Here is a 14,946-nt window from a genome sequence, read left to right as displayed (position 1 = left end):
TCTTATGATTTTCTCTATATATCCATATTCTATGATGACTCCCTATCCCATTTACTTTACATTAACAGTGTGAGCAGCACACCAAGTAAAAAAATAGTTGATGAAAGAATATTATGTCTTACAGTGGTATTTTTTAACACAAGAAAGCATTGTCTTTTTTACACAAGAAAGCACAAAGTCTGTTATTTTAGTGCACAAATTGTATGTGGTACTGGATCTTTTCATTCAGCCTCACTTTCCCAGCAGAAATTCTACCATATTCTGTCTATATAATATCGGAGCATTTGTTTATAGATAAGGCACTGTATGTCTGGGGTTATGAAGTTATTTTTTCTGAAGGACTTTTATGGGTTTCTCAGTTATGGGAGGTAGAGACACCATAGTTACTGCCAATGCAGATGTGAAGGTCTTACTGACTCAACTCCTTCCCATCGAACCATCTACCTATGAGAACAACCAATCATTTTTCAATCAGAACTTTAGGATATTAAATTTCCCTCACAGGCAGCTTTGCTTTCTGTGTGTTATTAGAAATCAAAATCAAAACCATTATTGAATTGGTCCTAAAAGTTACTGTATCGTTAATTTGATATTACTTTACAATTTATTCTACTTGTTAATGTTAATGCTACTTGGGTTTGCTCCACAAGACTGGTGCTGACACAGTAATTATGGCTATGAATAAATGGATACATAAATCAAGATAAGGTAAGCAAGCAAGCAAGCAAGATATATGTGCCTTGCTATCCTGAGCAATCGATTTAATAATCCATTTTCCCAGGATTAGATTTGCAGCTTCTTACAGCAAATCTTGCTGTCTTGTTTGTGTTACAGAATTTTGTGTAGTCTGTTCGCAGCTCAGCCTAACACTAAAATGTTTATATAAAAATATTACTAAAGAAAACACAGATAGAATAAAAAGAAATATCAGATATTGTCAAATGCTTTGAACTAGGCAACAGCTTGTCAGGTTCAAGCAGAAACTTATTGTATGTTGCTAAAGAATTAAAAGGTGTAGCTGCACTGCTGGAGTGCCAGGTGCACTGCAGCAAGAGACAGAAACAGAGACACCTTCAGGGCTCTCCTGCAGTTGGACAAGTCATGGTGAAGAGAACTGGAAACAATTCAAGTTAGGAGGCAGAAATTCCGTTTGCTCTTTTTCTCTCCCGATGAACCATTTGCACCTGCGTAATTAACAGTACGTCAGCACACTGCGCCCAAGTGTATCACCAGGAAAACTGTATGATTCTGGTTTTGATCTGACGTTGTAATGCCTCTGTGGTGGTCACTAAATAGCACACATGCTTCCCTGGTTAAGGGTGCGATTTCTCTGCTTAAGTGTAGCCCAAAATACCAGACCCAGGGACCTGCTGCTGGTCTTCACCCCTGGATCTGAATGGTGAGATGCTCTAGGAAGGCCAGGTCTTGCTATTTTTACAGTGCGTTTGTTGTGTTCATCTTGCTTTTCCATATTACTCCAACCAAAAAAGCTTCACCTAAAGTGTCTCTGGAGTGCTAATACAGATGTTCTGTAACAGTATTGCTACGAATCACGATGAGATGTGATCTGGCCCATCAGGAGGCTGAGGATGGGCCAGGGCATCCAGCCCCCTGCCAGCTGCAAGCTTCCCTCACCAAGGGGCCTCCCTGCAGCTCTCCCCTGCTACCCTGGGAACCAGCATGGTCTCACTGTGCCACGTAAGGGATGAAAATGCATAGTTTCATATTAATGTCAGCTTTATTAGGGCTCAGGGAAGGTGGGTTTAAAAAAAAAAAACAAAACAGCACAATTCTAGCTCTTGTGGTTGTGGAGCAAAAGTGAAAAACTGAATTAGATGTCCTCTTTAGGCTCGTCTAAACTGAAACCCACAAAGGAAAAAAAAATATTCCCAGCTTATTTCTGCTTAAAAGCATTATTTTGGAGCAGAAGAAGTCAGGGGAATGAATCTTGGCTCCTGTTTTTTGAACATGAGATGTGCTTTGGGTCCTGGGATATACCCATAGCTTCAGGCTGGCAGTACTGCTAGCGCATAATAAAACTCACCTCCCTCTCTGTAACTTTAAATTTCCTCTTCCCTTTTATGTTTTTTACACATATATATTAAAATACATATTTATTTTAAATACTTTATATATTATATATAAATATATATAATTATATATAAATATATAATTATGTCATTTAACTTGAAAGTTTGAGGATGTAGATATTTGGTTTGCATGAGCAGTATTGCAAGATTCTATATCCAGTTGTACAGTTACCAATATCTACGTTGCTATCCAATAAATAGAAGTTTAGTTAATAGTGCCTCCTTACCCAGCAAAGCTATTTATCCATTTCAGTGAGCACACTTAAGGATGATGCTCTATTTCTGACAGCAATAAAAGAGTAAGACTGAGTTAGATTCTCTGGTAGTATCAAAAAATAAATGACAGCTATATGCTAATGGAAAAAAAATCTTTAATTTGGAATCTAAATTGATATACTTCAATTATATCTTAATTACATTTTAATTACACGGAAAATCCGTGTATGATTGCTCAGAGCTATTATTATTGCTTAGCTAGAGATGGTCTTTAATTACTTGAATTAATATTTAACACATGTTGTATTGGAGGGGCGAAATGCTATAAAAGACTCTATATATTGAAATATTGCTGTGATTTCAAAATCCCCAATACGCTAGAAACACGACTGCAGACACAACGACCAGTTAAACTTGAAACTGTGTTGTTTCTTGGCTATTGGGAACTTTAACGCTGAAATCCCATCACTGTTATCAGGTAATAGTATCCCAAATTGTTAATTCAGGATTCATGCCCCCACGTGGTGATCACTGCACTGGTTTTAGCTGGAGAAAGTCCCAGACCACCTGCAACAATGACTCTGAGGCTGTATCCTCTTGCATTCAGGTTAAATTCTGGGCATAAGGAGAGGCACTGAAGTAAATAAAACTGTTTGCATGCTTAAATTTAACTTCTTTTGAAGTATCTGCAGACCTGGAATCTAACGGATACAAAGAGCTTGGGAGGATATATTATGCAAAAAAAGTCAACAGTACTTCTGAAAAGCACACCATTACATGGTCCACTTTTGGCATTTGATATAAAATGCGATAATTCTTAGCTTATTTGCATTGATGAAACATCAAAAATAAAGAGATTTCATTACTTTTTTAAGATGGAAACCTTTTAAAATTATAATTTGAAATGGCTTATTATCTTAAAATACAACTTTATAACAAATCCTTCTCAAAATAAAAAAAATCATAGTTACTGCTTCATTCAGCTTTATCATTTAGTGATGTTCTTTTTCATAAAAAAAAAAATGCTGGTTTTATTTCTCAAAGGTTTAAAAACGTGACAATGGCAGGAGACATTATTTCTGACTAAAAAGGAAAAATCAGTTAAAAAAATTCTAACTACCTGTAATGAAAATAACTCGGTACTTTGCCTTTTGTCTCATCAAATAAATGCTCAGTTTCTGTCCAAAGCCACTGGTCACACTCTTAACACCTGCCGTTCTCTTCCTGAGGCACACTTTAGCTTTTATGGCATTTATCTTTCACCCCCTTAAATCTGCTGGGGGGCATACAAGTTTTGCAGCCTGCGGAGTATTACCAAGAGCCAAGCAAAATGAAATGGGTTGTTGGCACCACCAGCCCTGCTAAACCCCACTGGCAGGGCCACCTGCAGCTGCTGCGGTGCTGGCCCAGGTGGGCTCCCCTACGCTTGCGCTCCGCACCGCTCCAGCGGTACCTGCGCTGGCAGGGGGTCAGCACGCCCCTGGGAGCCTCTTCATGCACACTCCGTTTTCTTTTCCAGTGTTGGCAATCTTATCATTTTGCAATAATACTAGCAGCCCCTCAGCTTTTCTCTCACTCCACAGGAAAGGTTCCTCTGCCTGTGCCCTCGGTAAATAGCAGGTGCTGAGAAAAGCAGCACTAAAGAGCTTAAAGAGGAGGGGAGGAGGGAGGGAAGAAAGGCCTGCCCTCACCGTGACTGAGAGACGGGCTAAACAGCCTGTGAGTAAAACCTCTCTTCTGAAATACTCCTGCTTGCAAGTGACCTGTATAAATAGCAGGCATTCCCAACTGACTGCTTTATTAGCATCTTACCTGCTTGTTGGCTTTCAGCACTGCTCTCAGGGTTGCGATCTGTTCCCGCTTTGTACTCAGGAGCGATTTCAGTTTCAGTATCTCTTCCATTAAGGCCTCCTTGTCTTTATCGATCATAGGCGCCAGCTCCCGAGCTGCAGCACGCTGGCGCGACAGCTGCAGCGACCGATCGACAGCCTTCTGCAAGTGCTTGATTTGGTCCCTTATTATGGCATTGAGGTTATAGATGTTCATGGGCTCTTTACGGATGTCACTGGTATCGGAGACAGGAGAGGAAGGAGGGGCTGTGATGACAGGAGAAATGGTGGGTGTTTTTGTTGGGCTTTGCTCTTTGCCAGGCTCCGTGGCCTCTTTCGTCACCTGTTCGGTTGGGGTCCTGGCTTCTACAGGTGATGCCACCCCCCTTCTGGCGAGCCGCGGGGAAAGGAGGCCTCGAGGGTCATCTGGTCCCTTCAGGCTCCCACTGCGGGTGACTCTGCTTTGCCTGTAATAGTCCAACATAACCCTGTTTGGTGTCTCGTTGTTGCACAGGCAGACGTGATGGTAGAGCTGAGCCAGCTCCTCACTAAACGTCACCAGCTCGTCCTGGGCGGTGTTGAGGGTATTATGGTTTTCATTTGCTATGCTTGTCATCCTTTGCAATTCCTTTTCCATGTGGACCATTTTTTCCTGGCTTTCCTTGGTCGATTTTTCCAGGCTTGTCACCTGCTCATCATATGTCTGGATTCTGCTCTCATACTTGGCCTTCTCTTCAGTATAATTTTCCACGTACTTATTGTATTTCTCCTTTAAGGCTTTGATTTCTGCTTTAAGGTCTATCACCTCCGTAACAGCTACTTTGTATTTACATTCTAGGATCTCCAAACCATTGATGTCCACTTCATAGTCATGTGCTTCTTCACCGGGGTCTCGGCCCTTCTCACAGTCAAGCTCAGCTTTTAGCTCTTTGTTGCTCTGCAGCCCCCTCATGGCGTTGACATGCTCCGTGAGCCTGTGGACTCGCTCATGTTGCTCAGTCAAGGCTCCCTTGGTGTGCTCCAGCTGTGTCTGAGACTCCTGAAGGTTGGCCAGGAGAATGGCCTTCTCTCTCTCTACCTGCAACAGAATCAAAGTGAGAAACCCAGGATCTCGTCCTACCTGTGCTGAACACCAAACTCTGCAATCACATTCATCTCCTCCGCTCTGCATACACAACTTGAGGGCTTCCAAGGCATTTTAGCCACATACACCTAAACCATAAAATCAAGTCAGAGAGATGCATGTAACTCTCAGAGGGTTATAAAGTCCCAGCCTCTGTTACAATTTGCAATATCACCAGGTCATGATTTTACACACTGACCACCAAAGAATTACTTAGGGCCCAAGCACTGTGCCTAGTCAGCTAGAACAATAATATGGGATTTATTATGACATATGTTCCTTGAACACAGGAACTGCATCACTTCAACTGTAAGCCATTCCATTGGTACATACAAATTTCTCAATGGAGTCTGAATTTACATTTCCTGTGAATAGCTCCACCAATCCTTCACAATATTTATTTGTATCTTTGGACTGTTGCAAACTCTCATCAAGGTTTGATTACTGAATGCAAATACAGTAAACAAATGGCTGTGTATATTTCCACAGATTAAGTAACCCGCTGTGTGGAAATGTAACACAGATCAGAAGAGTGAGCAAATGCCATTCCCAGGACTCCCCATCCCCAGCACTTGTCTGTAAGCAAAATCCATCCTTCCAAGGACAAGGCAGAAAAAGCAGTATTTGTGGTATAACTAACAAACCACTGGTTCTGACCTAGTAAGTTCTTTTCTGAATATCCACAGAGAAATGTGGATGTTGAACCGCAGAGGAGGTCATGGAGGACTCCTCTAGAGGTTTTAATGCACAGCATCTTAAAGCAAGTGAACAAGACAAACTTAAAGTTTGATCTGCTCAAGTGTTTGCTACTCATGATAACACCCCTGAAAGACTCCTATTTCAAGTGTAATGCTCCATTTTTTCTGTGCCTTCGTCCTATTCCAAGCTGTGAATTGGGAAGCAGAGTACACTGAGATGGGATCCTTCTTGCTTTCAGGGCTTTTGCAACAGGACCCTGAGCCTACCAGCCTTACTGCTCCTCCCCCTCCATGGCTGCAGGATCTCAGCCTTGTGTTTACATGTGCAATGAAAATGGCATGCTCCATGTTCCCTTTATGAGTGGCTGAATTACTAATTCTGAGAACGCGAAGCTTTCAGCTCTGAAAAACCCTTTAAGAAAACCCAGACTTTCCTTCCCTATCAGTATCCCCTCAGGTAGTATTTGGAAGAGAGTCAAACTGGCCACCATGCATCTTACTGAAGGAAAAGAAAAGCCTTTTAGGGACTGAGGGGCTACTACTGCCATCTCACAAAATGTTCCAAGCAGCGCTTCAGACTCCTATTTTCTCATAACAAGGCTTTTGAGCAGTGGCTGCTGCTCAGAAGTATTAAGGCACTAAAGCATATGATGATCCCCTGGTTTTACAGACAGACTTTCAAAACACAGCCTCTGGTAGAACCTGCAATCAACTGCAGGCAGAAACTGCAACAATAAAAATAGAAGCCATGTTAAAAACGTCTAAAAAAATCAACCTAGTTTTCTTGTGTACAGGGGACTGATGGCTTAAGAATTAAAAAAACAGGGCCAAACCTCATCATTATTTTATGATCCGGGAAGAGCCTGTCTCCTTAGATATAGGGCGCTCCATTTTAGTCTGTGCAGAAGAGGACAGCCAAGTACCACCAGTGTATTGGTACCTTTCTCCAATTGATGCTGTTCCTCCATTGCTGCCTCAGTCTGCCTGCTACCCTGGTAGCTGCTCACTCGCTCTGTCAGCCCATTGTCCTTGAAAAAATCCAAAATAGGGCAACCTTTCCCTTTGCCAAGAGCATCTTCTTAAAAGGTGACTGCTTTTCACAGATCTCTCAGTCAGACTGGCCTGGTGAGCCTCAGAGATCCACTCAGCAGAAGCCTCTTCACTAGCTTTCCGCTGCTTTTTCCATTAAGCAATCTGCCCCAAGTCTGCTCTCCCCAGAAGTTTTCAGCTGAACTCTAGTTGTTACCACCTGGTATAAACCAGCTTAGTCTTAAATTACATTAAAGGTATTTATTCCTTCAGGTTGGTAAGGTGAGCTACACGTGTGCATGAAAAATCTGAGTTTTGATTAATTTAAAGGACCATGTCACCTTATGGTGAGAAGTCTTAAGGGTAATCAAACCCCATACATTACACACCAAAGGCAGTTGGCTTTTTAAGGTGTATAGGTCCACTGTATGTTCATACCAAAGTAGGTGATTAACCGTAGATTGCACCAGTATAAGAATAAATATAGAGCTTACAGTCAGAGAGCACCTTTCCTTCAAGAAAACAACTTGGTGTTCAAGAAACACAGTGTTTCAGTGTCCACTTAAATTAATCAGACTGAATTGATCCTGCTGGATTACTATCTTAGTTGTCATACTCTATCATGAAGGAAAATTTTAACAGAGTTAATTGGGCTCTCTATGATAATTTCTCTTCTGAATATAAATGTGTTCTGGAAACAAATATTTCTTTCAAATAGGAAGTATACTCCCCAGGGAAAACATGCAACTTAAAAACCCCATACAACAACTTGGATAGTACATAAAATGAAATATGTGGATCTACTAAATTTCACTCATTCTGGTCCAGTAATTATGGATTAAGCTAATCCACATCTGTTTGAAGCTATACATACATGCTCCTATTTCCAAGGGAAAAAAAAACCCAAAGCTCCAACTCAGCCCTGAGCACACCTTCTGCATATTAATGACTCTGCTGTTTCCAAGTATGGTAGTTACATTTCTTGTTCTAGACAATACAATACTCTCTATTTCCACCCACAGCAAACTTTTGGGAATTGCAGTTATTTTCCAGTCCAATTGGTGGAGGCTTTCTGTTGACATTGAAATCAGTAGTTGCAGTAAGAACTTTTATCATCTTAAACTAAAAATAAAAACAATTCAAAAGTAGCTTTACCTATTTTGTGATGCATCTTTCCCTTCAGAGATTTCAGTTTAAGGAGATTTCCTTCCCAATTTGTTCTATACTTGGCAATTATGGGAAAACAATTTTACCATTGTTATTTATCTCCCCCCCTCGCCCACCCCCCCTTTTTTTTTAAATAATATCAGAATATCAGTGAACAATTCCTAATGGAGACTGGACAAATTAACAGGAAAACTCAGCTCAAGAACCCTGAATCTCATTTGTATCAAATGGTCAGAGAGTACCTGGCAGCTGGAGAACAGGGTCAGAAGCTGGGCTGCATAACTTTTTGGTTTTTTCGTTTTTGTTTTTTTTTTGTAAGAGAGTTTAACTAAAAGTTTTGAAATGAGATGTTGGTCTCAGAAATAGGAAAAGCATCACCATGGAAGAGAGAAGTCCTATGCTTTAAAGATGACATACAGAATTCTTTCCACTAGAAAATAAACACGAAGAAAGAGCAGAAAGCTTTGAGCTTTTCAGAGAAAATCTCAGAATGCAAGAATTTTCAGCAAGTTACTCAGTGGATTTCATTGATGGAAAGGGAACAATTACAGTTAAATCTCTGCTAGGTGTGAGTACAGATCATGGAGCAGCATCAGCATCCTAAAGCTGCAGAAGGAATTATATCTGTCGTACCAACTCTTTTAGTGAAGGCTTCTTTTTGAAATTGAGGAGTGAAAAAAATTGCCACACACATGCAAAATGGCAAATCTGAAGTCTGCTTGTCTCAGAGAAGAAGTCTGCTGTCCTATAGACATAAAAATAGTTCCCAAGAGAGTGTCAGTTCCTTCAGCAACTCCAACAGCCTCTTCAGAGAAAACAAGAGGAATAATTTTCTGCTGGGCAGAAAAGGACCTGGGGTTACTTGGTCAACAGCCAGCTGAGCACTAGCCAGCAGTGTGCCCAGGTGGCCAAAAAGGCCAACAGCATCGTGGTGGTTTGTGTCAGAACTAGTGTGGCCAGCAGGACAAGGGGGAGTGATCATTCCCCTGTGCTCGGCACTGGTGAGGCCGCACCTGGAATGCTGAGCTGGGTTTTGGGCCCCTCACTGCAAGAGGGACACTGAGGTGCTGGAGTGTGTCCAGAGATGGGCAACGGAGCTGGTGAAGGGTCTGGAGCACAAGTGTTATGAGGAGCGGCTGAGGGAGCTGGGGTTGTTTAGCACGAAGAGGAGGAGACTCAGCAGGGACCTTATTGCTCTCTACAGCTGCCTGACAGGGGGCTGTAGGCAGGTGGGTGCTGGTCTCTTCTCCCAGATAAGTGACAGGACAAGAGGAAATGGCCTCAAGTTGTGCTGGGGTAACTTTAGGTTTGATATCAGGAAAAATTTCTTCACTGAAACGGATGGTCAAGCACTGGAACAGGCTGCCCAGGGAGATGGTGGAATCACAATCCCTGGAGGTGTTTAAAAAACACATAGATGCAGTGCTTAGGGACACGGTTTAGTGATGGACTTGGCAGTCCTGGGTTAACAGTTGGACTTGATCATCTTAAAGGTCTTTTCCAGCTTAAATGATTCTAATTCTGTGATTCTAACACATACCAAATATTGAGATATGGCTGAATGAACACCACACGGCAAAGATACAAAAAGGAGAAAAAAAAATCCAATTTTACTGAAGAATTACCTTTTGTCAGTTTAACCTGATTAAATCTCCCATCTACTATGAGAAAAATTTTCAGAGGAATTTTCACATTTAATTTGTGTGACCCAAGGTGAGCGGAGGCAAATCAACAGAGAAGATGACCACTTTATAAAAAAATGTACATCAGCGTTTTGCAGTGAGCCTTTTCAGTATCTAAAGAAATCAGGTTTCCACCTAGGTCCAGTCTTTCTTTTTAAGCCATAAACCTTGTAACAGGATTAGAATGCCAAGCAATGTTATCAACTATTGGCAGGAGGGTGCTGGGGCCCAGCGCTGAGACTGAGAAATGGTTATATTTATTGTGTATGGTCCTAAGTTTACAGTTGGTGACTGTCAGAAAGTGCCTCTTTGTTTAAGAGGTATAAAATAAATAAGTTTTCAAGTCAGAGATGATAAGAACAGTTGCAGTACTTTCAAGTAGAAGTTTGCTGATTCATCAAGTTCAATATTTAATCTAATAAAATCAAGAAAAAAACAATGTTTGATTATTTCCAAGCAACTTTCACTCCAAATTTATATTGCATAAACTTCATTGTAAATATGGTTGAAAATTCTTATGCTGTATTTTAAAATGTGAACATTTCAAAGCATTTCTTCTGAAGCTGTGTTTTTTAAATTTGTAACATGTAACATGAAATCAAAAGCTACACTATATATGTGCATGTATTATATACATAAATTTATATGTACATAGACATGCATAATTTTATGCACATATGCATATATGCACAAAATGCACGCACTATTCATATTTTAATACTGGAGAAGTCTGACAATTTTTTCACAGAAATAAAATTCTAAATGTTAAGCTTTCCCACTTAAATTATGTATGTCTTACATCAAAGTTATTTGTGCAAAGCACTAGATGTCATCAGTGTTTGCCATGTCACAGCTCAGATCAAAACTTCCCATGGTGAGCTTGGCAATGAAGTAAATAAAACAATTAACTCTTCAGCAAATATAGGACAGACCATGCAGAGATTTATTTTACTTTAGCAAGCCCTGAAAATTGAGTTTACTCTACCTTCCAAATCACCTTTTAGGTTTTAAGCAGTAAAGGATTCACCTTTACTTTCTTTAGAAGAGGCACTTTTTGGAAGCCTGCAGCTAGAAAATGCTGGCTGTTTCATTGATGGTGCCGAAAGCTTTCAAAGCTCTTGTGGCAGAGCTGATGCTCAACAGCTTGGGCAGCGGGACCCTTTCTCTGTGTGGCACTGTACCCCTTCTAAGATGATGTCAGCATCGGGGCTGGCAGCTTGACTTTTTATCTGGCTGGCATCCCAGACTCCTATTCTGGTTGTGCCTGGGCTGGGCTTGGATGAATAGAGAACAAACGCTTGCTGTACGGTCCCCAAGGCACCCCCTGCAGCCTGCGCATCCGCCAGGACTGCCAGTGTGGACAAGGGCACTCTGTGACATCTCACACACCACATGCTCTCCCAGTGCACGGTTATTAAGAGGAGCACTCCTCTCCTTTTGTTTTCTCTTGATGGTATGCCAAATCTTATTCAAACTTAACGGCAAAAACTCCCTCCCTGCAAGGCAGCAGGATCAAATCTGAATGTATTTTAAGAGGGTTGTTTTTTTTTCCAGATTTTGATCAAACTGAAGAGTACTTTATTCTACTTGCAATTTCAGGGACATTTCCCATTGTCAAAGCAGCAAAAAAAGAATCTAACCATCTGCAACCACAGCAACTAGGTCCTTTTCTCCTCTTTGCACTAAACATCTGCTCAGATCACACTGACTTTTTGCAGACATGCTGTTTACTAGGGATATTTCTAGCAAAACCTGGGTATGAAGAAACCAAAGCAGAAGTCTGAGAACAGAACATACATGGTCAAGAACGTCACTGAGGGAAATCATTGCAAAAGCTGGCACTAGGGTTCATAGGATCTACATCTAGACACTTCAGGACATCAAATTCAGCTCTTACCTGCATGAGTTGCTGCTTCAGTTTCTGTATTTCTGATATATTGAGCTCACTGAAGAGGTCAGAGACGGGGTGCAGAGATTCTCCTTTCCTACCTGTGGGAGTTCGGTAGTCACTGTTGAGTTTCACAAGAGGCCCATGGATATGTCCGTTCATTTTGTCGTCATTATTGGGCTCACCCCCATCCTCTGCAAACTTCAATCCATCTACTGATATATTAATATGGTTATTATACATACTATCATTGAGGTTGATATACTGGGAGAGTTCCTTCCTCAGATTGTTCTTTTGCTCTCTTTCATTTTTTAAAGTTTCCAGGGCTTCCTCCAGCTGATGCTCAGCAATCTCCTTCAGCCGGATGGCATCTTCTAGCTGGCTATTAAGCAACACTGTCTCCTCCTCAAATCGTTTAATCTCATGCTTTAAGCCTTCATATTCAACCTGAATTAGACAAGACAAAGAACATTCATAATACTAAAACTTGAGTCATGAAAACCTGCCATTTATCAGCCTTATTGAAATAGGTGATACAGAAACTACAGTTTGAAATACCAGGCACTGCCTGCAGCTGCAAAGAACTGACTGCAAAGAAAATGCAAGTGGAGCTTGCTCTGTTAAATACTCCATTGCTCACTTTTTCAGCATGTAAAGAGTCAAGCAATATAGAACCTTTTTCTGAGTAACTTACAAGGACAAACAATGTATTTATGTATTTCATGGAAAGAGGGGTGTTTAGTAGCAGATATCCTGGTAACCATATATTTGTTATGAATTGCCATAAGCAATGTTGGTACGTACAGATCTTATGTTAATATTGTCTGATTTATTAATTGCAAGTATTCTAAAGATGACTTCCTATCTAAATTCTTGCCAGATGTAAAGTTACTCAGGCACAGATTCTCAAGGATCGGTTTCTGAGTAGTTTTCAAAAATACAGATGGAAGATACAGAAATGATAGAAGAGCCTCAACTCTCTTCTCTGTCACACAAGGCTCTCCATTATCCAAGCAGCATTTAATTTTAAAAATTAAACAGCAAACTATTCATACAATGAGTTTAAACTCTATGATGCTCCATGTTGAGAGATTTTTAAACTACCAGAAAATGTAGTAAACAGCTCATTCAGCCACAGAGTCCTTGATCTGCACAATGAACACACATCCCTATGCTGTTTTGGAGCACACAGCAACTTGTTGCTCCAACAGTGCTGCCTGAAGTGTGTCCCAGCGACCTGGTGCAGCCTCACCAGGCTTGGAGGGACTTGCTCCTTCTCAGAGGGCAGGCTCTCTGCCTCAGACCGAGGTGCAGTGTTTTATCAAAGTATTTACAGGCACTGTGGGCTGAGGAAAATGTTAGCTTCTTCTCTGCTTTAAAGACACCTGCCATGTTTACACAGTCCTCTCTATTGTTCCCAACAAGAAGTAAAGCCTAGGAAAACCCAGTCTAGCTCAAAACCAGTTACTCAGCAATATCTAGATGGTGCAGTAGATCCCCACTGCAGAATGCTTTGCCTTGCTGGCCCTCCTCATCTTCCTTTTCACTGCTGGAAAATCCCACAGCAATTGATGTTCATGACCATGCTTGACCAATTCTCCTAGTAAAAACGATCACCCTTTGATTTTTTTTAATTTAATTCTAATCATGTTACTCATATACCTCGTCATTTCTAAATGCATGAAATTCACTGTATCAGGTGAAATAATTCAATAGCTCAGTGAAAAAGAAATACTGAATTTTCATGCTTCCATAAAAATACTTTTTGCAGCTGAGGCCTTTATAATTCAAATGCATCACTATCTGCAATTTTAAGGCATTGTCCAGAATATTTTTTTATTTTATATATGTATAGATATTTAAATAAACTATAATAAGGTTCTTGTGAAAATAGAAATAGCCACCATTCCTATTGGAGTAGAATATTTATCAACCTGTCAAAAGTCTCGTACTCAAACCTTTGGAAAGGCAAACTTAAAAACCAAAGCACTAATCTTCAAACCCATAAAATGGAAACATATCAAAAACAAAGTAAGTTCCAGATTCATACTGGGAATTCTTAAGTAGAAAAGGAAAATTCATGAGATTTTCAAATCTACTTTTAGGAACTTTGTATCTTTTCTGACTGGAGGGACAGGTCCATCTGAAAAATTATGTAATTCCAATCAAGTAGCTATGTTTGCAACTTAAGGACATGAAAAATAAAAAAAATAAACCCCCTAACCATTTTACAATTTTAAATCCATATGAGAATCAAAGGTCTATATTATCTACCTGGTTACCATCACACAGATTCTTAATTACAAAAGTTGCAAAAAAACCCCAAAAAACCCCAGGCAGTGGCAGTTTAGAACTACGACTTGTAATATATAGTTTTGAAAATTAGAGCATTAAAGTATAAAATGCTCTTGAGATTTTATCTTGTATATCAAAGTTATTTTAGGAATCATAAGTGCATACATATGTGATGAAAAATGACTGATTATTAAAGCCATTCAAAATATAGCAATGCTTTTCCTCTCCATAGACTGCTGCTATTTGGTTTCACTAAGAATGAAACATTATGACAAATATAAACACTTGCAAACAGATTTTTCTTCTGGAGGAAACTAGGACAGTCCATAAAGGGTCTTTAATTTACTGATAGTGTGAAAATGTCTCCTATGAGGTTGGTGAGGAAAAAAATCCGTGCCTCAAAGGGGGAATTTGCTGGCTTGGTAAATAACTGATACAAAGATGATCTACTATAAATTCAATTTCAGGAGTGTGAAAGTCTAGGTATCTTTGTAAATAAGGAAACAACATAGCCGCCTCTATTACCTGCATATTCCCTGTCACACAGCTCCATCATTTCAAATGTTTCAATTACATTTGTGCTAGAACCCTAAAATAGTAAAAGATAGCTGAAATGGCACTGCATATTCCTGCAGGAATAAGGCAGATTTGTTACCAGGCTGCCGTTAGAAACAGCGACAATCCTGGCTATTTGATAGAAACCCTAACTGAACCAGGCAGTAGGTTAGGACGTAAAGCAGGGGCTGCAACGCAGTGCTGTTACTATCTGCTGGCAGCTAAGGAAATGGTGTTTGGAAGTGCAACAATATGCTGATCTGGACAGTGTCTAAAAGGCAAAAAGTGTTACATCATCCAACTCAGATACTTAAATATTGATCATGGTACGTTAACTCATCTGACGTGCAAAGAAATCTCTTTTGTTCTATTTA

The 14,946-nt window shown here is 40.3% G+C and overlaps 1 protein-coding gene across 5 annotated transcripts in view; it reads right to left on the bottom strand.

Moving 5' to 3' along the window:
• Nucleotides 1-14,946, bottom strand: part of BICD1 (BICD cargo adaptor 1) — a 179,066-nt gene that overhangs the window by 34,453 nt on the left and 129,667 nt on the right. For all 5 annotated transcript variants that reach the window (XM_040596068.1, XM_040596070.1, XM_040596072.1 and 2 more), the window contains 2 exons: nt 11,732-12,169; nt 4,119-5,213 (listed from right to left, as the gene is read on the bottom strand). In XM_040596068.1, coding sequence (XP_040452002.1) covers nt 4,119-5,213; nt 11,732-12,169 — 1,533 coding nt within the window. The remainder of the gene's footprint in view (nt 1-4,118; nt 5,214-11,731; nt 12,170-14,946) is intronic.

The sequence above is a fragment of the Falco naumanni genome, chromosome 5, assembly GCF_017639655.2.
Source record: "Falco naumanni isolate bFalNau1 chromosome 5, bFalNau1.pat, whole genome shotgun sequence".
In the NCBI taxonomy this organism is placed as follows: domain Eukaryota; kingdom Metazoa; phylum Chordata; class Aves; order Falconiformes; family Falconidae; genus Falco; species Falco naumanni.
The sequence above is the reverse complement of the archived record's forward strand: the minus strand, read 5'-3'. Positions and strand labels throughout refer to the sequence as shown.